At 55.5% G+C, this 26,243-nt stretch overlaps 2 protein-coding genes across 2 annotated transcripts in view; one reads left to right on the top strand and one right to left on the bottom strand.

Annotated features, from left to right (window-relative positions):
- Positions 1 to 11,834, bottom strand: part of CCDC12 (coiled-coil domain containing 12) — a 43,007-nt gene extending 31,173 nt beyond the window's left edge. Inside the window, exon 1 of the mRNA XM_074898206.1 lies at positions 11,708 to 11,834. Within this exon, the coding sequence (XP_074754307.1) occupies positions 11,708 to 11,824 (117 nt within the window). The 5' untranslated portion in view covers positions 11,825 to 11,834. The remainder of the gene's footprint in view (positions 1 to 11,707) is intronic.
- Positions 11,835 to 12,301: 467 nt separating this feature from the next.
- Positions 12,302 to 26,243, top strand: part of NBEAL2 (neurobeachin like 2) — a 28,741-nt gene continuing 14,799 nt past the window's right edge. The window contains 19 exon segments of the mRNA XM_074901061.1: positions 12,302 to 12,392; positions 19,098 to 19,186; positions 19,400 to 19,564; positions 20,109 to 20,190; positions 20,313 to 20,434; positions 20,524 to 20,606; positions 21,044 to 21,129; positions 21,638 to 21,923; positions 21,996 to 22,102; positions 22,293 to 22,376; positions 22,478 to 22,561; positions 22,701 to 22,799; positions 23,405 to 23,976; positions 24,064 to 24,196; positions 24,283 to 24,402; positions 24,488 to 24,818; positions 24,924 to 25,006; positions 25,112 to 25,204; positions 25,665 to 25,836. Of these exon segments, the coding sequence (XP_074757162.1) occupies positions 12,342 to 12,392; positions 19,098 to 19,186; positions 19,400 to 19,564; positions 20,109 to 20,190; positions 20,313 to 20,434; positions 20,524 to 20,606; positions 21,044 to 21,129; positions 21,638 to 21,923; positions 21,996 to 22,102; positions 22,293 to 22,376; positions 22,478 to 22,561; positions 22,701 to 22,799; positions 23,405 to 23,976; positions 24,064 to 24,196; positions 24,283 to 24,402; positions 24,488 to 24,818; positions 24,924 to 25,006; positions 25,112 to 25,204; positions 25,665 to 25,836 (2,842 nt within the window). The 5' untranslated portion in view covers positions 12,302 to 12,341.

The raw sequence follows: 26,243 nt of genomic DNA, 5'->3' as shown, positions 1-26,243 counted from the left end.
TGTGACTGTCACTGTTTCCAGCAAGGAGCTGTGAAGAAGCAGACATGAATTTGAGTCTTGACTATAACCACCAACTCTGCACATCCCTAAGGGAAACAAAGAGATCCACCTTCCTACAAAAGCCAGCATAGCTCCTTATTTCACAGCACTGCCATCAGGGATGGACAGACAAAACACTATTCACCTGCAAGCTTTTACTTCCCATCTTTCTGTTGTGTACAGCACTGTTTTAAGTAATTATACATCAGCACTCCCCTACTCCCAGACTTTATTTCCCAGCCCTTCCTAACCACACAGTCACAAAAGGTTTCCAGATTTTAAGAAAAAAAAAAAAAAAAAAAAAAAACACCCAACATATTTTACACTGGCCACAAGACCAAAAAAACAAGTGTTCAAGAATATATTGCTTTTCAGCTTTTACTATCAACAGTTTTCTCTGCTGATAGCAATTAAGCAACACAACACCAGAGTGTGCCAGGCCCAAGACCTCGCTGCAGGGCATTAAGAAACACCCAAGATCTCCAGCAAACTCCATGTCCAAATTAACGCCCAAGCACACTTGACTCCATCTTCACCATCCCTCCAGGGATGTCCAAGGCCCATCACCCCAGAGCCTGGAGTACACGGACACAGCTCTGGAGAACCCTCTTGTCTCAAAGTCAAGACCGTTTGTGGGGTGACACTGTAGAAAGACCCTCAAGGAACGTTTCCCAAAGCGAGATGACCAACTGACCACTCCTGGCCTGTGTTTGTGTGTCGCTGGTGGAAGCACAATCATTTTGTCTGCGGGTTTCCACCCCCAGCCCCGCTGCGATAGTTTATTACTTTCCTAATAAAGTCTGAATAGAAATGAAGCCTTTGTAGCCCTAAGTGTGTGTTTTATTCTCGCTATAATAACTTTACTACGCTCTGTTTCCACAGCAACTATTTTCTCAGCCACTTGGTGCTTTGCTTTCAGGAACGCAAGGCTGCTTCGCTCCACCAAAATAAAAAAACAAGCAGAAAAACAAAACTGAGGACAGCAGCAAGCCAAGCTGCCGGATCACACCCCAATCTTCAGCTGGAGAGATGCTTCTGTCAGAGTCCACCGGCATTTACAGGTTGATCAGTTCTTTGGGCCAGCCAGGGAAAGAGGCAGAAACGTTCCTCATCCATGGCGATGGCAGGAAAACAGAGCTACACTGCAAAGGAAACAAGCAGCGCCGTGGCCTTCCTCCCCCTCCTAGCTCTCCTGCCAGCACGGGCAGGCGTGGAGGAGCAGGGAAGTGATCTGGCTGCAAAGCGAAAGCAAAGTTAAACAAAAGGTTGGGCTGAGGCCAAAGCAATTTTTTTTCCCCCGACGTGATGCACAACACACCCACGGACGCTTTAGTGCCGGTGCAATGAGGAAAAGCGAAAGAGTAGGTGGGAGACCCTTCCTGCACAAACACAGCCTAAAGGTTGCACAGCCTCAGAGGCAAGGCTTTTTTGGCCAGAAAACTGAATGAAACAGCTATTATGCTCGTCAGGTTATTGCATTATGAAAGCTCGGTGTGGAGAAAGGCATGTCCCTTGCTCAGGTGAGCCCGCACCCCGCACGATCATCTCCACCTTGGTTTTGCTGACTAACACTTTTAGAATAGGAGCAGCATCCCCTTGAGTCGCCAGCTAGTCTGTTTTAAAAGAACACCCAGATCTTTTACTGGGAAATTACCTAGTAGTGGATCCTGTTATTTAGCTGCAGCAATCAAACGCTGCCCCAGAAGAATTTAATAGCAGCAAAGGAGATTGCAAAAGGAAGAAAAAAAAAAAGCCTGTGCATCCAGAACATGCTTGCACAGTAAACGCTAAATACTACTTCCCAGCAAAAACCTCTTCCACACAACCGTTCCTCCCTAAATCACAGAAAAAGTACTACACCACCCACCTTTTAAGTGAAGAAACCAAGGGAAGGCAGCAAGGAAGGAGAAGGTGGAATCTGAATGCAGGAACTCATATATATATATATATACACACACACATATTATACGGACAATACTGAAATACGTGCCTACAACAGGCATTTCCACAGAAGCCAACAGCACAACCACCTGCTTTACTCCCTTGGAAATTCAAGTGCTACAGACAAAGGATGCTTATTAAAGGCGCTTTATACTTTGCTGTGCCAGTTCGTGGCATTTCAAAGCAAATATCTCATTCTTTTATTTATTATTCGCTCCTATTAGTTTTTACACCTCCATACAAGTAAAGGTTTTTGGAAATCTCTCCTTAAGTTGATCTGACAGAGAATCTGAGCAAGCAGGCACAAGGCATCCACTTTTTGCCTCCGATGGCTGCCACCAACACTTACCTCAGCACAAAACCCCCAGCAGTCCCAAGCAACCTGGATTTTTACAGCACAGGCAAGTCGGTCACCCAGGGCCAACCACCAGTTTCTCCACAGACCCACAGGCTCTCCTGTTGCTCCCCTCGGTGCCTCTTTTCCCACAAATCGGTGGGAATAACCTGAAGCTGCCACATTTTAGGCACAAAGCCATCTGCGGGCCAAGAGACACAGGAACAATAGGAAAATGAAAGGAAGAGTAGCATGCCCGTGCAAGCTCAAACAATCTGCGTTAGCTGCAAGAAACGGGTGAAATCTGGATGTTTACAGAGTAGATTTTCTTATTTCAGCCAGTTCCTAACTTTTGGCAAACAACCTGGGGCCTTAGATGCTTCACATGGTCTTCACCACTAGCCTGGATTACACCTTCAAGGTGCTTTGCCATCACACTACTAAAGGTCACTTGATTTTTGCTCATTAACAAAGTCCTTTGCAGCTCTCCTTAAATCCACTCAGGAATGCATTTGCTGCTTAGATCAGCTTTACATCCCCATTTCTGCACTACAATTGCAATTTAAGGAGTGCATCCAAAAGTTCACATGTATGCCACTCTTCCCTGTTGGCTTTTGTATTTCAAATCACTTTCTTCCAGATGAAAATACATTACCCTTGAAATGTTCATACTTTACACTAGACGATCTGAGGAGTGGGATGATTTGCATTTGCTGTATTTATGGAACTAAGGGCATGAGGAAAACAAATGTCAAGCCCTAGTTTAAAAAAAAAAAAAAAGAGAAGATGCTGTGAGTTGTCAAAGGAAATAGAACCAAATGTGAATAAAGGAAAAGCTTTTAAAAACTTCAAAAATAGAATCTGAAAAGGAATCAAACACTGACAGGAGAGGAAAAGCATCAAGCTGACTTTTAACTACATTGCTCTTGTTCAACAAACACCTTGAATTTTACCACAATTTACAAAGCCTGTTGCCTTCCCAGTAATAACCATCGTGCATTTCCTTCAGTAAGAGATGCCAAGTGAAATTCCTGTAGGAACTGTTGTAGGTTCAGGCCTGCTCTCCTATGGTTTTGACTCCTGGGTATGTTCTCCAACGTTTAATAAAGTAGGAGCTGCAATCAAAACATTTTCCACAGTTAAACTTCACATTAAATGTCCTAAATCCGTTCCCTGGTAGCTGGTAACAGCTGAGTTCACGCTGAATGTTTCAGTAGGGTGGTTAAAAAAAAAAGTCTCCTTCTATATCCAACCTCTTTCCCTGACACTTGCAGGGGCCTCAGAGCTACAGAGTGCCCACCTCCATCACTCCATCATGAAGCCAGGACCAGCATGGGAAACACAATCCCATTAGCCTTGCCTCCCTGGGAAAACAGGGCTTCTCTGATAAAAAAATAAAAAGCTACCCACAACAGGTAATTTAAATAACCTAGAGAGCAAGTACTTATAGAGACAAGTTTATCCCATTTGAAGGCGAAACCAAGATTCCCCCAACGGAGAGCTGACACACCATACGTATCTCCTGATGCTACCACAACTTATCCCTCCAGCTCTGCGTTAGCCTTCGGAGCTTCTCCTCATTCGGCACAAGCACGCTGTCAGTGACGGATGAAAAGAGGCTTTGTGACAGTTATTATTTCCACGGAGCCCATTCAAAAGCACCAGCAAAATGGCAACACAGGCGGCACAGCTGGGACTACTGAGCAGTAGATTAAAGGAGCCAAGGTTTTCGCACTGTCTAGTTCGGGTTGAAAAGGAGCAATTAAATCTTTTTTTTATGAGTACAGACGAAAAATTATGTAAAAACCCTCTGTCCATTACCATGGCGATGCAAAAGTAAGTCAAGATTAATGAGCATCAGGAAAAGCAGATCTCAAACTTTCTGCTGCTTTCTCCTAGGAGTTAACCCTCCACTTACAAGATATGCTCCCAAAAGGGTTTATATCATCACAGCGGTTTCATACTTAAAAAAAAAAAAAAAAAAAGAAGGAAATCATCCAGCATGCTTTTCAAAGATTCTGCCTCCAAGCACCAACTTCTGTTGGGCTGCTCCACTGGCGGTCTGGCAAGGTGGCAACAGTGCCTTGCTGGTGATGACAAAAAGCAACGTGAAAAAGAGGGTCTAAGTCGAGATGGTTCTGCTTAAATCATCTCCTTGCTCTAGCCTTGGCCTAAGGACCAGCATCCCAAACACCCTGGAAGCAGCCCTGACAGCTCAGAGGCACGTGCAGTGGGTGAGGGACAGAGAGGTGGTAGCCACGCTGGAGAAGAAAGGATGTCAGGGTTCAAATGGGACTAGTGTTGAGGACTTCTGGTCCTTACCGTGCCTGTATCACACTGCAAGCTTCTCTCCCATTTAGTCAGATGTTTTACATCTCCCCCCAGGTCACCCTTTCCCGCTCTGACACGTCGAGCATTGCTGGCCCATCCTTGCTGAACTGCTGAACCTCAGCCAGGACACAGGAGCCCATTAAAGAGCCAAAAAAAACCAGAAAAGGATCACTACACACAGAGCTGCTCCGTCAGACAAGTCCAGTGCTGCCGGCTGCCCTTCCATCTCCAACCTACTGCCATCCAAATCACAGAATCACTTCAGTTGGAAAAGCCCTTGAAGCTCCTCCAGCCCAACCATGAACCTCACCCCGATTGTTCCCAACTCCCCCAGATCCCTCAGCGCTGGCTCAGCCCGACTCTTCAACCCCTCCAGGGATCCGGGGGACTCCCCCCCTGCCCTGGGCAGCCCATTCCAACGCCCAACAACCCCTTCTGCACAGAAATCCTTCCTCAGAGCCAGCCTGACCCTGCCCTGGGCAGCTTGAGGCCATTCCCTCGGGGCCTGGCGCTGGCTCCTTGGCTCCAGAGACTCATCCCCCCTCTCTGCACCCTCCTGGCAGGGAGTTGCAGAGGGCCAGGAGGTCTCCCCTCAGCCTCCTCTTCTCCAGACTGAACCCCCCCAGTTCCCTCAGCCGCTCCCCAGCAGACCTGTGCTCCGAATCCTCCCTGCACACAGTGGGCTTTGCTGCCTCTTTGTCTTTGCAGGGGCCACAAGCTGTATTTTAGAAATGGGGAAAAAAATCACCCCCAAACCCTAGAAACTGGCGGGGAAAGGGCAGAGGTGGATCCAAAGCTTCTCTCAGTACCTTTAACTGCATTCAGCATATAACAGCCTGACCCAGCACACCTTAAACCTCACTGCTCACCGTCTCACAAAGCTGAATTTGGGAAGTTTCCTCTGAACACCCTCCTCTCCCCTCGTCGTCCAAATTAACCCAGCAGCAACGCGCCACCGGCAGCCATGAAGAATTTCCTCTCATTTCAACAGCAGCCACACACAAGATTATTTCAACAGCTGGATCAAAGGAGCAGACCCAGGTTACAAGCAGCATCCAGGACGACAGTTCCTCTACTCGGATATCTATCGCTAAAAATAAGTAGCTGTGGGAAAGTACTTAGCTTCTTGCAAGAAAGATAACAAGTGTACTTCTGTATTTCACTACTTCTTTGCTTCTCTGGTACTACCCAGAGGAAAAGCCTATCAAACCCTTTACTAAATATACATACACATATTTTTAACTGAAAGTCCTCCCTAAGCCAAAAGCATTTGTGATCACACACATGCTATACTTGGATGTCTAAACCCACTAAAGGGCCTGCGACCTTCCCCTCTCTCACCCCTTTTTTTTTTTTTTTACCAGCACTGTTTTCCTTATCATGCACGGATCATCAAATCAGCTTGGCTTTCAGAGACCTCAATGTCTTTAAGATGTAAGCTCCAGTTTACAAGGTGCTTACAGACACACTGCAGGATGTGTCTGCTGGAAAATCTGACGTTATGTGGTGATTTTAACAAAGCAAGGTAAACTTCAGTGGATGCCGCACCCAAGCAAAGATTTTGTCTAACTCCAACTGGGCAGATGTGAATGCATCAGAGAACCGGTTTCAAGGGCAACCTGCAGACAAGCATTTCATAAATACAAGTAACTACAGTTAATTATCAACCTGCTCAGCAGAAAGCTGTGGTTATGGAAATACGGCTTCTTCTGTATTACAAGAACTTGTAACAAAATTCCAAGTTTTCAGATAGGCAGGGACAATGGTTCCCCTTAGACCAGCCAGCAGTGATCAACAGAGCCATCTCCTGACTTCTCATCCAGGACAAGGACTTCTTTCTGCTCCAAACACCATTTTGGACTGAACCCTCCATTAAGCAAAGTTCCCCAAAAGCTTCAGTCTGATCTGTAGCACCACAATTTTACAGTCGAGGTAGTGCAAGTGTTTTCAGCTTTTCATGGGAAGCACCACGCTGTTTCACTTTTTTTTTTTTTTTTTAACTCTGGAAAATTGCAAAGTGCTGTTGAAACTCAGCTCGTAAAGTCTCCATCCTGAAAATACCTGCAGCTTTGCATATCCCACTAATGGTCAAACTTCTCCAGCTTGCCCCAGCAAGTGCTTGCAGGACCTCGGTGTGTGCAAACACAGAGCCACCTCCAGCCAGGTAGTGTTAAACAGATTCAGGTGACCTCGCTCCTCTATTTTGCTTCAAAATTTATAGTTAAGTGATAGGCAGGAACAAACTGAAGACAGCAAATACAACCATGCTAAGCTAAAAGCTTGAATTGGGCAAAAGTTTTTCTTCAGTGAAAAAAAAACCTTCCTGAGGAACAAACAGAACGTTTTAATCTGATTTTCAGCCATTAGGCAAGAAAAGAAAAAGAGACATAGCAGATAATCAGGGCTTTATCACACGATAGCGCAAGGATAAAGACTCGGTGCTGTCATTAGCATCAGCACAGAGCGTGCTACGGACCAGCTCAGCACTTACACAGCTTTTACTGCCCGTACTCAGCCATCTGAAAAATAAAAGCCATAGAAAGAATCCCGTTCTTCAGCCCTTAACCCCACAGGCACCCTTCTTTAGGAGAGGTCTGCAAGGCACAGTACAATTTAGGAAAAGGCTGTCTCCTCTTTCCCCCGCTGCAGGATCTTAGGAGCTGGAACCGTTTGCTACTTAAAACAACCAGAAAAGCCAACTTTAAACTTGAAAAGGCTTACGTCACTGCGTGACCTTTCACAAGGCTCCCTGCAAAAACCTGGTGGGGTTTTCCTGTTAATTGAACGTGGCAGTGAAAACAGGAGCTAAGCACGAGTTATATAAGTGACCAGCTTCAGAAAGATTTTTTTTTAAGTGTCATAAGCTGGGAGAAAACGTGCACAGCCCCGTTAAAGACTTCCCTGTGTACTTCCTCTCCCCCAGCACAGCAGAAAGCTTACCTTCAAGACTGCTCCTGCCACCTTCTCACTTGATTTCCCAATGCCTTCTAGATAACAGGATACTGTGGGTTTTTTTCAGATTCCTCTCCCTCGGTTTGAGATTTTGGGGGGAGGGGGGGGGGATATAAAAGAGGGAGAGATGATCTTTCAACTTGAAGGACTCACAGAAACAATAACGATGCTCGTACAAAGCAAAAAAGGCTTTGCTACCCATCCTGGCTGAGCCTGCACGAATCAGACTTATCCCAAGGAGGTAAAAACGGTCTCAAATAATAACCCGGTGCCCTGGTTGCTCAGAAGCACCAAACAAAGCCTGAGCGGGTCAGACTAAAAGATGAGATTTGGGCATTTCAGCTACAGACTGGCAATTCAAAGGCAAGCAGCCACAGACAGGGTAGGCTGTGCAGCAACCCTCAAGGCTCATAAGCTTAGTAACTGGTGCAAGATACTTTGATTTGATGTTTTTTTAGGGAGGAGGAAAAAAAAAAAAAAAAAAAGAGGAAAGCTGCAAGCCAAGATTACACAATTCAAAACTATATTTTTTTTCCAGAGCAGGCAGCAATATTCAATACGCCACTGAGTCAGAGTCCATAATTTGACTGCTTGCTACTGAAAGACACTTTTCTTTAAATTTAGGAGGGAAACAGCCTCTCTCATACAGTATCTGATCCTCGACACTGCAAACTCTGCTGATACCAAGGCCATACACTGAGGTTGGGAATCCAACATTGCAGACTGTTTTAAGCAAGTGATGACTGGCATTTCTCAAACATAAATAACGCCCAGAACTCACACACACACACATAAATACCTTTTATTGAGTAAAAAACCCATTTGCTGGCAATCAATAAAAGGCGGTGCCACAGCAGAAAGCATAAGATCATCTGCTGAGTTTTTGTAGATCTGGGTATTACCTCACTTGTTTCCTCTGATTGGGAAAGATGAGCATCACCTTCCTCTGAAAACTGAGCGCAGGATGCAATTTGAGGAGAAGTCTTGATCTGAAGGAGGCTCCTGGCTGGATATTAAGTCCCCATTCCCTAAGCATTCAGAAACACAGCAGAAAGCACAGCACCTTCTCTCCTGCAAACCCCAGCAAGCAGCTTTTTTCCAGCAGCAGGTGAGGATCAGCTGGTCCCCTCTTCCCCGCTATCCCCCACACCTTCTGCCAAGCACCACAAAAGACTCAGGAAAGACCTAACTAGTTAGATGACAGCATCTGTAGGTGAGATCACTCACAAGGAAATCCCACAAGGGCTAGCAGAAGGGTTGTAAAATTACACTTGACTGAGCGATGAGACAACAGGTGGAATTCAGAGCCTGGAGTAAAGCAACACACACAGGGAGGGGGGAAAAAAATCATTCTGTGAGCAGGCAATGGGCTCCCAGTGAGCTCTGCTGCTGGGGAAAGGTTCCAGCTGAGATTCATAGGACTAGAAAAGGTAGATGAGTTCTGATGGTTGAAGATAGGTTCACCAGAAGATAGTGAGGAAAAAAAAAAAAAACAAACAACAGGAAATCACGTGCCAGTGCTGTAAACCCACAAATGCCCCCCATCCTGAGCCAGTCCCAGATTCCCTCACGGCAAAAGGGCATCCCAGCACTCAGGGAGGTACTGGGGAAAGTCACCAAGATGATTCAGAGAGATTTGTGTACAATGACAAGCTTCACAGACCGCACCTTGAATCTGGAAGGGAGACCAAGCACGCTATAAAATCATAAGCACGAAGACAGAATGATTGATTTGTGTTTTTTCCACAAGGGCTGTGTGAGAGAGCACCCAAGGTAGCTTTCATTTCATGGTTTTAGAGCCACCATTTTGTCATTAAACGGTGGCACCTTGTCTCAGGAGATTAAAAAAGCCAAAAGTAAAAAAGGGATTTAGAAAGGCTTGGACAAACTCACCAGGACAGGTCTCCGAGAAGCCATCACAGACCACCCTCGAAGATACAGTACACTGGCACTGTGCAAAAGATACTACTCGTTGAAAAGTAAGAACAGCTTTAGCCCTTGCAGTGAGAATCAGAAGATCTCACCCAAAATTTAAAACAAGGCAGCAATAAAGCAGATGACAACAACACCCCGTGTGCTATGCCCTCCACAATCACTCTGCCTCGGTCTCTCTAAAATTTGCCAGACAGGACAGAAAAGAAAGGAAAGAGCTTTTCTTTTGGAAGGACCTTTTCTTTCCAACTGCTTGTCCTCTCAGTAAGGCTGGGCACAAGGCTGTAACCCTTTCGGAAAGCTCAGCTCGCCCATAATAACAGACAACTCAAGGCAAGAGACACAGCAGAATGTGCTTGGCCTGCCCACCAAAGTCACAGCTCCCGTTAACAACCCCAAGAGAAGGTCCCTCAGTCAAGGGACAGGACATCTTCCCACATCACCAGACCATACCAACCTCGATCAACAAATTCAGAATGATGTGGCAGAAGGTGAGCACCTTATTAGCCTAGAAGAGGGGAATTAAGCAATGCCAAGATGTGCCAAGACATGCTGGAGTGTGGCTGCCTTCCTCAGTATGAGCTGCCGAGGTATTAATTGCCAAGTTGCTCAAGTTTACTCCATCCTTCTTTCAGCCCCAATTAAAAAAAAAAATAAAAATTCTCTAGGTTAATCTGAGCTCAGCATTCACAGAGGCAACAACAACAACCAGATAAAAAGTAAAGGTTTTTGGGTGAGGGTTCAACCCATCACAAAATTTTTCAGATAAACTCCTTAAGAACCGACCCCAGATATTCCGCTACCAGCAGCACCATCCACAGCGCACACAGCCAAGAGGAAAATCCCAGTTGACAGACCCACTCGGGCCTGGTTTTGGTCAGGCGACACGCCCAGGTTCCTCAAGTATCCTCAAGCCTGTGCTAAGGGCAATGGGGTCTCAACGTCTCTATGGAAGAGAAGTTTAAAGCCCAAGAAGTGACAAAGAAATATGTTATTAACTAACCCCAGGGTGAACCCTGTTTTCATCCTCGCTGCCCAATGCAGCTCACGGCCTGGATTTCAGATGTGGTGCAAACAGAGTGAACTGCGGAGATCACATGGGAAAATCAAGAGGTTTCATCCCATGAGGCAGGGCCAGGGGCAGCACAGAAAAGCAAGAGGAAGCCTGAGACCAGACAGGCCATGGGGTCTTCCAGAGCCAGCACGGAGCCCGCAGATGCAACCAAAGAGACCCAGCACCAGCACTGGGGCACCACCCAAGCTCCAAGTCCCCTCCACCTGCGCTTGCACCCCCACCTTTTCTTACATCCCTCTTACCCCACGGCCCCTTCCCCACAGCAGAGGACTCCTCTGCCCCACTCCTCTCTGCTCGTCCTCCCTCCCACACCACCACCCCCACCAGAGACCAGCCATCCTTCTCCCACTAACCCCCAGCACCCCATAACCTGACCCCAGTGCTGTGCCCAGCCCCACCACCTGGGGGTCCCAGACCCCTCAGGCAAGCACCCCTGAACCCCCACCTCACCATTACCACTGTCTCCCCACCCTCAGGCCCTTCTGCCCTCCCCCAGCTCCCCCTTCACCCCCTACTCTCTGCCCCAGACCCCTCCCTACCCCCAGGACGCCCCTCCAACCTCTCTTTCTGGCTCCAGACCTCACTAGCTACTGTTTCTTGCCCTTTTACCCCACAGCCCTCACCCCACTACACCCCCAAGCCCAACCCACACTCCTGTCCCCCAACCTCTCCTAAGGTCCCCCAGCAGCAGCTCCCCAACCTCTCCTACACCTGTAACTTCTCCTCCAGGCGCTCTGCCCGCCATGTCCCCAGTAACTTCAGACCCACTCGAGACCCTCCGACACACGCAGAAACCCACAACATCCTCAGGCCCACACCAGACCCTCTGTGCCCCCTCCCATGTCCCAAATAACTTCAGACCCACCTGAGACCCTCTGACCCCCCCCCCAAATCCCCAGGCCCACACCAGACCCTCTGTGCCCCCTCCCATGTCCCAAATAACTTCAGACCCACCTGAGACCCTCTGACCCCCCCCCAAATCCCCAGGCCCACACCAGACCCTCTGTGCCCCCTCCCAAATCTCCAAGCCCACCCCCAGGCCCACCCCGGCCCTGTCTCCCCTCCCGCTCCTCACACCCCTCCACCGCCCTCCCCGCCCCGACCTGAAGCGTGCGCTGCCGCAGGGCCCGCAGCCTCTCCCGCCGCCGCCGCGCCTCTTCCTCCAACCTCCCCAGAACCGGGCCCGCCGCCGCCTCCACACCGGCGCCGGGCGCCGCCATCTTCCTCCCTCTCCCCGCGCTCCGTACAGCCCTCAGTGCGCATGCGGAGTAGGCGCGACCCATCGAGCGCCGAGCGTATCGATAGGCGAACGGCGGCAGGGCGGGGGGGGGGCAATCGTCGTAGGGAGGGGGACATAAAAAAAATTCAAAATCAATCTGAAAAAAGCAAAAAATTTATTTTTTTTTAAAAAAAAGATAAAATAACCTCAAATCCTCCGCCCGACTGGGATTATTTCCCCAGCCCTCCGAGGTCGCGCGAGGCTTAATGGGGGGGGGGGGGATAATTATTGGGGGGAGCATTTTGCCTCCCCCCCCTTTTTACCCACCCCCTCGAAGAGCTGCTGGAAGGTAAAAAGGATGGTGGGAAGGAATAACTCCCCCCCCCGCCCCAGCAGCAGGTACCCGGTACCAGGGGGGTCCTGTCACCGCCCCCCCCGCCCCGTACCTGGGGGAGGGCCTGGCGGGGGGGGCGGAGCTGCCCGCCGTGCCGAGCCGTACCGAGCCGTGCCGGCCCGGCATGGCTTCCCGGGAGCGGCTCTACGAGCTTTGGATGCTTTACTTCGCCAAGGTGAGGTGGGCACCGGAGACACCCCCCCCCGCCCCATCTTCATCCCGAGATGGGGGGGGCAGCACCCCTTTACCCCCATCACTTCCCCTACCTGCATCTCTCCCCCCCCCCCCCCCCCCGCCCGTAGCGGGGCTGCACTACCTCGGGTGTATCGTCCCCACCTGGGGGGGCACCGGGTTCCTCCCCCCCCTGCACCCCATTGCTACATCCCGTCACCCCCCCCCAGTTCGTGCGCCCCATCTGGGGGGCACCGCATCCCCCCCTACACCCCACTGCCGCTTGCTGGGGGGCCACGACACCCCTCCCCGTCCCCAACCTCATGCGACCTTCTTGGGGGGCACCTCATACCCCCCCCGGGACCCCCTGTCATATCCTGGTGGTCCACGTACCCCCACCCCACCCCCCCCCCCGAGGGTCCGCGACACCTCCGTCCCCGTCCCCCCCCGCCCCTTTTGGAGAGCACCGCGTCCCCCCCGGACCCATCGGCCGCACCTCGAGATACGTGACATCCCCCCCCACCCGCCGTGTTACCCCCCCCCCCCCTTTTTGGGAAGCACCGTATCCCCCTGGAGACCCCTCGCCTCTCCTGGGGGATGGGGGGGGGGGGGGTCCACACCCGCCTTATACTCAGCCTGTAGCGTGAGGGGGGGGGGGGTGTCCGTGTGTGTGTCCCCCCGCGTCCCTGCGCCCCCACCCGGCAGCAGGTGCAGCCGCGGTGACATTGGAGCAGCGTCGAGGGGGGGCGACAAGGAGGGGGGGGTGTCCTGCCTCTGGGGAGGTGTCCTGCTCCGGGGGACCCCCCCAGCCCCCCTTTGGCATCCACCACCTCTGCCCTTTCCCCAGTGGGGGGGTCCCGGGCGTTCGGGGACCCCCCCATCCCACCCCCAAGAGTCCCTCACACTTCGTTTTCTCCTTAATCAGGAGGATGGGGGGGGGGGGATTCTGGAGGACAGCAGACACCCCACCACCCCCTCCCCCATGTCACCCCCGGCTGCTGTGCCCACGGATTGGGGTGACCAGGTGGGGGGGTTTTGGGGTGAAGGGTGTTATTTCTACCCCAAACCCCTGCTGTGTCCCCAGCACGGGACCGGGGGGGGGGGCACCAGGAGGGATGGGGACCCCGGTCCCAGCTGGGGAGGGGGACAAGGGTTGTGTCTGTCACCTCACCCACCCCTGCGATGTCCCCTGGGACCCACCAGCTCTCTCGCACCCCAAAACAAAGCCACCCCACCCCCCCCTTTTTTTTTTTTTACTCAGTCCTGGAAAAAAGGGTTGAAGCGCTTTCAGGGTCCCCTCGATGATGGGGGGTTGCTGCCACCCCCCCGAATGACCCCGGGTCCGTTTTGGCCCCGGCGTGAGATTAAATCAAAATAAATCATTAAATTGTGGAAGCAGGTGGGGGACGATGACCCGGGAGGGGAGGGGAAGCGGGTCGGAGCCCGGCAGCACCGGGTTGGGGTTACTCGCCCCCGGGGATGGGGACTGGGGGGGGGGGAACCCAAAATCGCCGTTGTGGGATGCTGCGGAGAAATGGCTTTGGGGGCGCTCGTACGAGGGACATGTGGCATGCTGGGGGGGTGGCCGTGGTTGGAGGGGGACACTTGCCATGCCATGGTGGTCGCCGTGGTTGTAGGGGACAAACACCATGCTGTGGGGGTGGCCATGGTGGTAGGGGACAAATGCCATGTCGTGGTGGTGGCCGTGGTGGCAGGGGACACGTGCCATGTTGTGGGGGTGGCCGTGGTTGTAGGGGGACAAACACCATACTGTGGAGGTGGCCGTGGTTGTAGGGGACAAGTGCCTTGCTGTTGGGGTGTACGTTTTTGTACAGGGGACGTGCCACGCCGTAGGATGCGCGTGGTCATATGGGGACACGTGCCACACCATGGGGTGTGTGTGGTTGTATGAGGACACAGGACACGCCGTCAGGTTGTACAGAGACACCAGACACACCACCGGGGAACAGGAACAGGCGCTGCACCATCAGGTGTGCGTGACGGTACGGGGACAACAACGTCAGGGTGTGCGTGCTCGACGGGGACACACATCATGCTGTCACGGTCATACGTGTGCAGGTGCCACACGTTTGTGGTGGTCACACTCTCGCAGGGACACCCGCTGCGCTGTTGCGGTGTATCTGGGGACGTGTGCCGTGCCATCGGGTGTACGTGGTCCTGTGGGGGGCACGTGCCACGCTGTCAGGTGTGCATGGTGGTACAGGGACATGTGCCACGCTGTCGTGTGTGCGTGATTGTGTGTGGTGCGCTGTCAGGTGTGCGTGGTCGTGTGTGACATGCTGTTGGGGGTGTGTGGTCATACAGGGGACATGTGCCATGCCGTCGGGTGTGCATGGCCATGTGTGACATGCTGTCAGGTGTGCGTGACCCTGTGTGACATGCTGTCACGTGTGCACAGTGGTATAGGAGACACGTGCCATGCCATCGGGTGTGTGTGGCCGTGTGTGACATGCTATCGGGTGTGTGTGGCCGTGTGTGACATGGTGTCGGGTGTGCGTGGTTACATAGGGGACACATGCCATGCCATTGGGTGTGCGTGGCCGTGTGTGACATGGTGTCGGGTGTGCATGGCTGTGTGTGACATGGTGTCGGGTGTGCGTGGTCATACAGGGGACACGTGCCATGCCGTCGGGTGTGCGTGGTCCTGAGGACACCTGTCACACCGCCGGGTGTGCAAGCTTGCACACGGGGACACGTGCGGTGGCCGTCGGGGTGTGCACACTCGCTACGAAGACACACTCCCTCAGGGACACACGCTGCACCAGCCGCCTGTGCGCTCCCCCTCGGGGACACGTGCCACGCCGTCGGGGTGCACCCACTCGCTGTGCCACCCCAGCAAGGTGGCCGTGTCACCTCTGAGAGACACCGGGGCCGAGGCAGGAACTGGATGTCACCTCCCCAGGCGTGTCACGCTGCCGAACTGCACTGGCCTTCCCCGCGGTGACGTCCCCAAGCACCCAGCGAGGACAAGGTGGCCGGGACACATCCGTGGCCCGCGTCAACCTTTCACCATCCCATTACCGGGCTTGTTTGGAGGCTTGAGCTCGGCGCAGCGGGTGATGCCGCTGGTCTGAGTGTCCCCTTGGTGTGGGTGTCCCCTGTCGTTGTCCCTCTCCCTGGGGGTGGTGAGATGAGAGGAGGGCCACGCGCCGGCAGCAGATGCGTTATCCCTGGTGGTTTTAAACCAGGGCAGAGCTCACATCACCACGCTGGCCGGGGACAGGGATGTCCCCGGGGTGGCCATGCCACGACGTGGATGGCCACCTCGTCCCACGCCCGCCGGGGGGGTGACAGGGTGGCAGAGACCCCACCGCTGTTGGCGGTACCCCACAGAACTCAACACCAGGGGCGGCTTTGCCGCAACGTCACTTTTTTTTGGGGGGGTGAGGGGGGGTGACCGGAGCTCTCGGCAGCGCAGGGTGAGGGACAGAGGTGCCGGCAACAACGTTCCCAGGCGGCACCGCGCCAGCCGAGCCCAGAAGCCACCCAACAGGCTCTGCCAGCCCACAGCGGGCTGGGACGGGCACCGGCGGGGGCGGCCACCAGCACCAGCCCGGTGAGCGCCGCGCCGGGATGGGACACCGGCTCCGGGTGGGTTGCCAGGGGACATTTTGGTCACGGGAAGGGGAAGGGGGGAAGAAAGGATGCTGAGAACTGACAAACTCAACACACCGTGGCTTCGATTGCGCCGCTGGCAGTGGGATTGGGCTCATGGTTCTGGCATGATCCGGTTACCCACGGGTGGTGTTTGAAACCCTCCGGGCCGGTGCCGTGTGGCAGCTCCCCAGGGGTGACGCCTGTTGTCGTGTGTCGTCCCGTCTCCCCCCCCCCGTCACCTCGGTTGAGTCCCTGGAGCATCCCCAGAGCCGCTGGGTGGGTGCACGGGGCTGGGGGCAACCGGCAGCACCCCCTCATGTACCCCAAAACGGTGCCGGGCAGGCGGGCGCGGTGGGAGGAAGCGCCGTTGGGGTGGCGGGTGACTTGGCATTTCCTGATGCTCTGGTGGTTTTTTGGGGGTTGGTTGGTTGGTTGTTTTTTAGGGTTGGTTGTTTTTTGGGGTTTTTTTTTTTGGTCGCTTTGCACAAGAGCGAAGCGAGGCGGCAGCGTGAAAAGTTGTTGTTGGGGGGGACATAAAATAACAACAACCACCACCACCACCCCCCCGAGGTCCCATCCTGGCTGCGCTGGTGCAGGTCGCCGTGCAGCGGGGTCATGGAGGGTCGTGGTCACCCTGCTGGGCAGGTAATGGGGGGGTCTGGGGTTGGGGGGGGACGTGGGGGGACACACCCCCCCCCCCCCTCCCAGCTCACTCCGGATGCTCGCGGTTGAGCAGTGCCCGGCGGTAAATAAGGGGGGGAGACGGGTTTTGGGGGGGGAAATGGCTGATGGGGGGGGTGTGGGGGAGTTTGGGGGGGGCTGGGGGTGTGGGGTTTTTGGGGGGTGCTGTTGGGAAGGGCGTGAGGTCCCCTCGGGGTCCCGTCCATCGTGGCAGTGCTGGGGGTGCATGAGGGGGTGACTGGGGCCCCCCCATGTGCCCGGAGCTTGGGGGGGGGGGGGGGTGTCCCTGTGGAGAGCGGGATGTCTCTACTTGGGGGGGGGGGGGGGGGGGGGCTGTGGACACCCCAGGGGCTGTATTGGGGTGCTCGGGGATGTGGGTCACCCCAAGGTGTTGCGTGGGGGGTGCGCAAGGACGTGGGTCACCCCAAGGGGCTGCACTGAGGTTCGGGGGGACACGAGTCACCCCAGGGGGCTGTGTGGGGGTGCTGGGGGATGTGGGTCACCCCAAGGTGTAACATGGGGGTACGCAGGGACATCAGTCACCCCAGGGGGCTGTGTTGAGGTGCACAGGGACAGGGGTCACCCCAAAAGGCTGCATGGGGGTGCTGGGGGACACGGGTCACCCCAAGGGGATGTGTGGGGGTACACAGGGTTGTGACTTACCCCAGGGGGCTGCACTGGGGTGCACAGGAACAGGGGTCACCCCAAGGCGCTGCGTTGGGGTGCACAGAGACACAGGTCACCCCAGTGGCTGCACTGGGGTGCTGGGGGACATCAGTCACCCCAGGGGGCTGTGTTGGGGTGCACAAGGACATCAGTCACCCCAGGGGGCTGCGTGGGGGTACACAGGGACATCAGTCACCCCAGGGGGCTGTGTTGGGGTGCACAAGGACATCAGTCACCCCAGGGGACTGCGTGGGGGTACACAGGGACACAAGTCACCCCAGGGGGCTGTGTTGGGGTGCACAAGGACATCAGTCACCCCAGGGGACTGCGTGGGGGTACACAGGGACATCAGCTACCCCAGGGGGCTGTGTTGGGGTGCGCAAGGACATCAGTTACGCCAGGGGGCTGTGTTGGGGTACACAGGGACACAAGTCATCCCAGGGGGCTGTGTTGGGGTGCGCAGGGACACAAGTCATCCCAGGGGGCTGTGTTGGGGTGCGCAGGGACACAAGTCATCCCAGGGGGCTGTGTTGGGGTGCACAAGGACATCAGTCACCCCAGGGGGCTGTGTTGGGGTGCGCAGAGCCATGGGTGACCCCGAGGTGTGATGAGGGGGTGCCCGGTCCCGGGGCGGGGTGACAGCAGGGGTGAATCACGCTGTTGCACAACCGCCAGGCCGGGGGTTGTATCATGCGGTGCCGGCTGCCCGTACCCAGTTCTGCCTGCTGATTGGCTGGAGCTGCCTGCAGGGGAGGGTGCTCTGGGTGCTGATTGGCTGGCAAGTCCCAGGGGTGAGTTACTCCCTCCAGGTGATTGGCCGGCTGTTGTCTTTAAGGGCCAGCAGATTCTTGCTGCTGATTGGCTGGTATTTGTGTACAGGGGCAGGTGCCCTCGGTGCTGATTGGTCAGCAAGGCCACAGGTTGTGCCGCTCTGCATGCTGATTAGTCAGCAGCTCCATAGGTTGTGCTGCTCTGCACACTGATTGGTCAGCGTTTCCACAGGTTGTGCTGCTCTGCATGCTGATTGGTCAGCAGCTCCATAAGTTGTGCTGCTCTGCGTGCTGATTGGTCAGCGTTTCCACAGATTGTGCTGCTCTGCGTGCAGATTGGTCAGTGTTTCCACAGGTTGTGGTGTTCTGCATGCTGATTGGTCAATCATTCCACAGGTTGCGCTGCTCTGGGTGCTGATTGGTCAGTAGCTTCACAGGTTGCGCTACTCTGCGTGCTGATTGGTCAGCGTTTCCACAGGTTGCACTGCTCTGGGCGCTGATTGGTCAGCAGCTCCACAGGTGGTGCTGCTCTGCGTGCTGATTGGTCAGCATTTCCACAGGTTGCACTGCTCTGGGCGCTGATTGGTCAGTAGCTTCACAGGTTGCGCTACTCTGCGTGCTGATTGGTCAGCGTTTCCACAGGTTGCACTGCTCTGGGCGCTGATTGGTCAGCAGCTCCACAGGTGGTGCTGCTCTGCGTGCTGATTGGTCAGCGTTTCCACAGGTTGCACTGCTCTGGGTGCTGATTGGTCAGCAGCTCCACAGGTGGTGCTGCTCTGGTCACCCACTGGCCGGTGACTCCCAGGGGCGTGCTCACACCCCTGGTACCAATTGATTGGTGGCTCAGGGAGGAGGGGGGGACACAGGAGACAGGGATTGACTGCTCTGCCTGCTGATTGGCTGACACCTCCGGGGCGGTGCTGACGGTGGGATCTGATTGGCCGTTGGCTCCGGCCCCCTTCTCACCCTTGCAGAAGGACCTCTCCTACCTGCAGCAGTGGCTGGAAGCCTTCGTCATGAACTTCGAGAAGATCATCGCCCTGCCCTCGCTGGAGCCCAGGAGGTGAGGCCGCCCGGCACCCTTGGGTGCTGCGCGGGTGAGACCCGCGGGGCCGGGGCACCGTGACACCCGCGGCTAAATCCGGGGGCTGTTGTGGCGGCCGCTCAGCCGCTCCCGGTGGTTTTAAACCATCCGGTCTGAAGCTCGAAGCAGAGGGGGTGGGTCTGACGGGGGAAGTTTTGGGAGGGTTGCCACCCCCGTTTTTCCCCACCGCAGGCCGGAGGAGCCGGTGTCGGAGATCCCGGTGCTGCCGCAGGAGGTGCTGCAGGTGCTGAGCCAGCGGCTGGGGCACTGCGTGGCCCAGGTCCCGCGGGAGGAGGGCGGCGGGGCCAGCCTCGGGCAGGCCCTGCTCCTCCTCAAGTTCTTCATCATCATCTGCAGGTGGGTGACCCTCTCCCACACACACCCCCAGGCCAGGGGGGGGCACCGGCTTCCCTCCATCACCCACACCCACGGGGGTTCATGGTTTTGGTCCTCCCAGTGCTACAGCATCAGCCCCAAAAGCAGCCCTGAAGCACATCACCCCGCACACACACACCAAAGCGCAGCATCACCCCCCCAAGCGCATCACACCCCCCCCCCTCAAAGCACAGTAGCCCCCACCCAAAGTGCATCACATCACCCCAACACACAGTATTTATCCCCACCCCGAAGCCCAGCATCCCCTCCCGAAGCACAACATCACCCCACAAATGGCCTCATTGCCCCCCTATCCCCCCAAAGTACATCCCACCCCCTTTGGCCCTTCCTGAGTTGGGGGGACACACACACACACCATCCACCTTTGTCCCCCCACCTCTTCCCAGCCGCTGACAGGGTTCAGCTGAGGACGTGCCCTGCCTTGCGCTGGCTGCCCCATGATTCAGTAACCCCCCCCATAACACATTAACCCCCCCAATAAGTTATTCTCCCCCCACCCTCACAGAAACCTGGAAAACATCCAAGCAGACAAAACCCCCGGCTTCATCCCCGAGGTGCTGAAGTTGCTGCGGGTCTGTGTGAGCAAGGTGAGTGTGCAGGGAGAACCCTTGCCCCAATTTTTTTTTTTTTTTTTTTTTGGGGGGGTGGGGGGGCTTAACCAAAGGATTTTGTGGAGGAGGGACTTCATCCAGCTCCGGTTTTCTGGCAGCTGAAGTGTATCCGGGAGGATGAGCGGAGCAGGGCGCAGCTGGAGAGCGGGATGCTTTACGCCCTACATCTCTGCGAGTGCCTCTTTGACCCCTATCAGACCTGGCGGCGGCAGCTGAGCGGGTGAGTGGGGACACCCCCCCCCCAACTACACCCCAAAAAACACCCCCCCACCCCACTCGTTCCCCCACCCTTCACCCATCTCTTTCCAGGGAAGTCGTCAGTGCAAAGGAGAAGAGTAAATACAAGTTTGCCCCAGCCCCTTTGCCCCCCGAGTTTGGCGCCTTCTTCCAAGGTAAAATGGGGGGGCCTTCCCCCCCACATTACTCACTGCAACTGGGTTTGGGCTCCAGAGCTCCACACAGCCCAGAGAGCCTGCAAAAATCAATGCAAAGGGGATTTTTTTCTTTTTTTCGGAGGGAAGCCCCCCAAAAACCCCCCTGCGAGGCGAAGGTGTTGCAAAAAAAATCACCTAAAACTCCCCAACGCAGCCAACCACCTGTAAAACCCCAAACTGAACTTTATTTTTAAACTCTGTTTTTTTTAAGAAAAAAAAAACTCCCCCAGTGCAACCAGGGCTGCACAAAATCTGAGCATCCTCATCCCCTCCATCATTAACAGGGTCCTGTGCCCACATGGGGTGGATTTGGGTAGAAAAGGAATTTTTTTTTCCCTTTTTTTTTTTTTTCTGCTTACTCCCTGAAGTAAATCTTTCCTTCCTCATCCTTGCAGAGAGTTTCCAAGCCGGGGCTCAGCTCCCTGAAACACTCCAGCTCCGGCTTATCCATCTTTTTGGGGCCATCCTCTCCGGATCCAAGGTAACACTGGGAAGCGGATGGGGAGGAGTTGGGATCATCACCCAAGTGATAAAGCCCGAAGTTTTATTTATTCCAAGCAAGATAAAGCCTGGAATTAAATCGCTTCATTTTCAAAAGCCTTTGAAAATCATATTTAAAATTCCATCCCTAAATTCAGTGGGTTTATCTTAAAAAAAAAAACAAAACAAAATTAAATTAAAGATGGGTTTGAGTTGAAGTTGCTCTTTCACCACTGGTCCAGCTCTGGGATGACAGATGAGAACTTCTTGGCTGAATAAATTTGAGCAGAAAGAGGTTTTAATTAACGCAGTGCTTAAAAATCAGGATTTAATTAATAGCTCCGAAATTTGCTTTCAATTAATTTGCCTGCACCCAGGAGCAGGGTGCAGTGAGATGGGTAAAACCTGCAGCGCTGGAGGTGTCAGGCTCAGCTTTAAGAGCTTCAATAAAGGATTTTATGTGGCGATAGGCGACATAAAAACCCATCTCCCCCCCGTCATCCCAACAGCCCAACGCCCTGCGGGCCATCACACCGGCAGCGGTGGAGGTGCTGCTGGGGGTGCTGCAGCGGGGAGGCGGGGGGCCCCCTCCGGTGCCGCGGTTGCTGGAGCTGGCGTTACGTGGTGTGGTGGCCGTGGTCCACGTGCTGCACGGCAGCAGTCCCGGCGCTGGCCCCGTGCCCTTGCGTGTCCTCCTGGATGGTTACTTCAGGGTGCTCAATTTGGACCTGCCCGTCGCTTCTTTGGCGCCGGAGGCGGCCAGTGGCCTCGTTGCTCTCCGTGTGCTTATGCTGGGTAGGTGGCTGGGGACGGGGAGGGGGGGTGGGGACGTGGGATGGGTGCTGAGCCATCCCTGCTTTGCCACAGATGCCATCCCAGCCATGCTGAGCTGCGAGGACCGCCCGGTCCTCCAAGCTGTCTTTCTCAGCAACAACTGCTTCGAGCACATCATCCGTCTCCTCCAAAACAGCAAGGTAACAGGGTGACCACATTGGTGTCCCCGCTTGGTGACACCAGCGTTGGCCACCCTCATCTCCATCCTCACCCCTCCTGTCTCTAAATGGTACTCGGACCCATTCGTGGGGTGGGGACCCTCCATAACCCCCTTCCCTCTTCCCCCCATGCCATACCCGGCGTGGCTGATGCCCACCCCGTGTCCTGCAGCTCTACCTCAGCAGCTCGCGGGAGGCAGGTGAAGCCCGGAACGAGGTCCCTGTGTGGCCACTGAATGGGGATGGACTCCAGCAGGTACAGTGCAGGGCCACCCCATAACCAAACTGCTGGGTGTGGTGGGCTGTGTCCCCTCAACCCCAGGACTCAGCAGACCCACCACCCCTATGTCCCTCTAGGTCTTTGACAGCAGCTCTGATGCCATCGCAGTCCACGCCGTCAGGGTGCTCACTGCCATCATGAGCAACTCGCCCTCAGCCAAGGTGGGCAGCAGACCAGAGGGGGGGAGAACACCCCAAAAGCAGATGGGTTTGGGCGTTTTCACCTTGCGAGGTGGCCTGGGGTGAAAGCAGCACGTGATGGGGCTCGGCATGGGGGTCCCACGTGCCTGGGTGCTTGCAGGAGGTGTTCAAGGAGCGCATCGGCTATGCCCACCTCTACGAGGTGTTGAGGAGCCAAGGGCAGCCCACCCAACGCCTGCTCCAGGAGCTCCTCAACATGGTGAGTGTGCCCACTTCTCCTCCACGCCCAGAAAGCCCTCAGTGCTGGAGGTTCATGGTAGATCTCTGCCACCATGTGGCCCCAACCCTCACCCTCCAGTCCTCTCCACCCGGCTAGTTTCCCATCAGCTTCCTCCCAAAGGGTCTCGGGGCCATCTTTACCTTGTAGTCATGCTCAACATTGGGGAATTTTGAGCCCTTTCCGATGTGGTACTGCTTGCTCTGGTACTGCTTGATGCGCAGGGGTTTCCAAGGTGCTTGATGCACGAGGGTCTCCAAAATATTTGATCCATGGGGGTCTCCAACATGCTTGATCCACAGGGGTTCCCAAAATGATGGATGAATAGGGCTCTCCAGGGTGATTTTGATGCACTTCAAAATGTTTGGTCTTCAAAATGTTTGGTGCATGAGATTCTCTGATACACTTCATGCATGGAGGGCTCCAAAACTCTTGATGCATGAGGGTCTCCAAGGCTCTTGATGCACAAGTATCTCTGATACACTTGATGCGTGGGGGTCTCTGCTGCCAGCCCAGGGTGGCCGGGGGAGAATCCATCCCTTTCCACGGGGTCAGGGCTGCACCAACCAGCTCTTGTGTTTTGGCAGGCAGTGGAGGGCGACCACAGCTCCTTCCCGGTGCGCCCCATCCGCAACGAGCAGCCCCTGCTCATCCTGCTGGCCTGGCTGCCAGCCCTGGCATGCTGGGAGCTGCAGATCTTCCTCTCAGGCTGGCTGCGGCGGCTCTGCGAAGCCTCCCTGCCCAGCCGTCTCACCTGCGTCAAGGCGGGCATGGTGGGCAGCCTGCTGAGTGCCCTGGCTACTGAGCCAGCACTACCAGCTGCCTGCTCTGAAAATTTACTAGAGCTGCTGCGGGCGTTGGGCAGCCTCTCCATCCGCCCCAGGGAGCTGCGGCAGCTGCTGCGGCTGCTGAGGCACGAGAGGGGTCAGGGGCCGCATCCCTATGTGGCGCCCGTCATCCGGGCGCTCTCGGGGATGGCGCGGGTCGAGGGACCCCCCCGGGCACTGCAGTGCTTTGACCTGACACCCGGTATGGCGGGGATCATGGTGCCCACCATCCAGAAGTGGCCCGGCAGCGCCTTCGCCTTCCACGCCTGGTTGTGCCTGAGCGAGGAGGAGCCTGAGCCACCGGCAAGGCCAAAGAGGAGGCAGCTCTACAGGTGATGCTCAGTGGAGGGACTGGAGGGGCTGAGGCGAGGATGAGGAGGTGCAGCACCACCAAGGCCACTGTGCTTCTCCTCCACCAGCTTCTTCACAGCTGGTGGGACAGGCTTTGAGGCGTTCTTCACTGCCGGTGGCGTGCTGGTGGTGGCGGTCTGCACTAAGAAGGACTACATGACAGTGGCGTTGCAGGAGTTTGCCTTCAACGACTCGGCTTGGGTGAGCATCGTGCCCATCCTTGTCCCCATCAGGGCGGGCGACAAGGACACCAGGATGCCTCACGCCCCCTCCTTGTCCCCCCCCAGCACTGCGTCGACATCGTCCATGTCGCCGGCCGTCGACCCTTTGGCCAGAACGTCGTCAGCATCTACACCGACGGGCACCTGCGAAAGACAGCGCAGCTCCGCTTCCCCTCCCTCCACGAGGTGGGGGATCCCCCCTGGCACCCGGCCAAACCCCTCCTCACGGCACGAGGCTGGGGGGCCGAGCGTGACTTCTTCTTCCTTCCAGTCCTTCACCTCCTGCTGCATCGGCTCCGCGGGCCACCGGACCACCACCACCACTGCCACCACCACCAGCCACCCGCCGACGTCCCACGGGCCGGAGCTGGTCTTCCCCCCACACCCCACACTCGGCCGCTCCCAATCTGTCCCCGCTGCCCTGGGCCCCCACACTTGGACCCCCACTCAGCCCCCCACAGAGGGGGTGGTGGCCACCACGGCGGCAGGCAGTCAGGACACTGAGTGGGGCAGCCCCACCTCCCTGGAGGGTCACCTGGGCTCCGTGGCCATCTTCTGTGAGGCTCTGCAGCAAGCCCAGGTCAAGGCGCTCTTCTGCACGGGTACGTCGGGGGGGGCACGGGGGCACGTCCATCCACAAGGGTGCTGGTGGCAACTGGGGTCTCCTCCACTGTGCTGCAGCTCACCCCAATCCTCTCCCTCCCCAGGACCAAATGTTACGTCACCATTTGCGCTGGAAGGTGACTTGGTGGAGCTCAGCAGCAAGCTCTTGCTGTACTACACCCCACAGGTGAGGAGAGCCACCCCCCGAGGGACAAGGACAGCACTGGTAGACCCTCTGCCATAAGTGACATCTCCAGGAGCATCAGGATGCTCCCATGGTGATGTCTTCTAGGCCTGCAGGAACAACATCTGCCTGGACCTCTCTCCCAGCCACGGCTTGGACGGGAGGCTGACGGGGCATAAAGTGGTCAACTGGGACATCAAGGTACACTGGGTGCAGGGTGGTGTGTCCGCCCCGTGGCGTGGAGGCAGCTGGGTCCCTCCTTAAGTTCAAGGCCAGGGCAGGACCCCCACAGGGTGTCGGGTGGCCACAGTGGTTCCCCTGGACTCTACAGGGACTCTGCTACATGGTATTGGGTCCACCAAGGCCCTGCATGACCCATGGGTGCCCTAAGGACCTGTCTGCCCCATAGGTCCTCAGCGTCCAGGGTGGGCACCGTAGGTTGTGTGGGAGAACAGGCAGTTTTGGGGGACCTGTTTTAGGTTTGTGTTGTAGGATGGGTCCGGGCACACCCCGATCTTTGCTAACTACAGGGCCTGACTCTCCCCGGCTTGAGCTGAGCCCATGAGCAGGCAGCACAAACCCTGGGTGCACATGCAACCTCCTCTTCCACGCTGCCATCACCACGCAGCACCCAGCAAAGCCTCTCGCCTCCCTCCGGCAGGACGTGGTCAACTGTGTGGGTGGGATGGGCGTGCTGCTGCCCCTGCTCGAGCAAGTGGTGTCCAAGAAGGAGGAGCCTGAAGATGAGCAGGAGACCAACGACCTGGTGGGGCCGGAGCTAACGTCCTCCAGGAACGCCCAGGGCTTGCTTATCCCGCTGGGCAAATCCTCAGGTGAGGACCTCGGGGGACATGGGACAGGAGCCATCCTGCCCAGGTGGCTGGAGGTAGCCCCATTGCCACAGAGGTGCTGCCTGGAGCCAGGCTGGTGTCTACCACAGGCAGGAGAGGTCTTGCCTGAGGCACCAAGAGTTATGGGATAACGGATAAATCGTTGACATCTTCTAATGTTATGGCCCAATGAGTCATAAACAAGCAGTTCTGGGAAAATGAGGGTGGCTCCAGCCTGCTTACCTCTGGCTTGCCTTTGTGTGGAGTCTCTGATGTCTTACAGTAGGACTGGGTTCATGCAGGAGCCTTCTCCTGCATAGGTGAAACGGGCTTTTTCCCGATATCCAGCTGCTTATTTCCAGGCTTGGAGCAACAGAGGTTTCCACTTGCATAAATCTGGGGGAAATAGG

This window comes from Athene noctua, chromosome 2, assembly GCF_965140245.1.
Source record: "Athene noctua chromosome 2, bAthNoc1.hap1.1, whole genome shotgun sequence".
Lineage (NCBI taxonomy): Eukaryota > Metazoa > Chordata > Aves > Strigiformes > Strigidae > Athene > Athene noctua.
The sequence above is the reverse complement of the archived record's forward strand: the minus strand, read 5'-3'. Positions and strand labels throughout refer to the sequence as shown.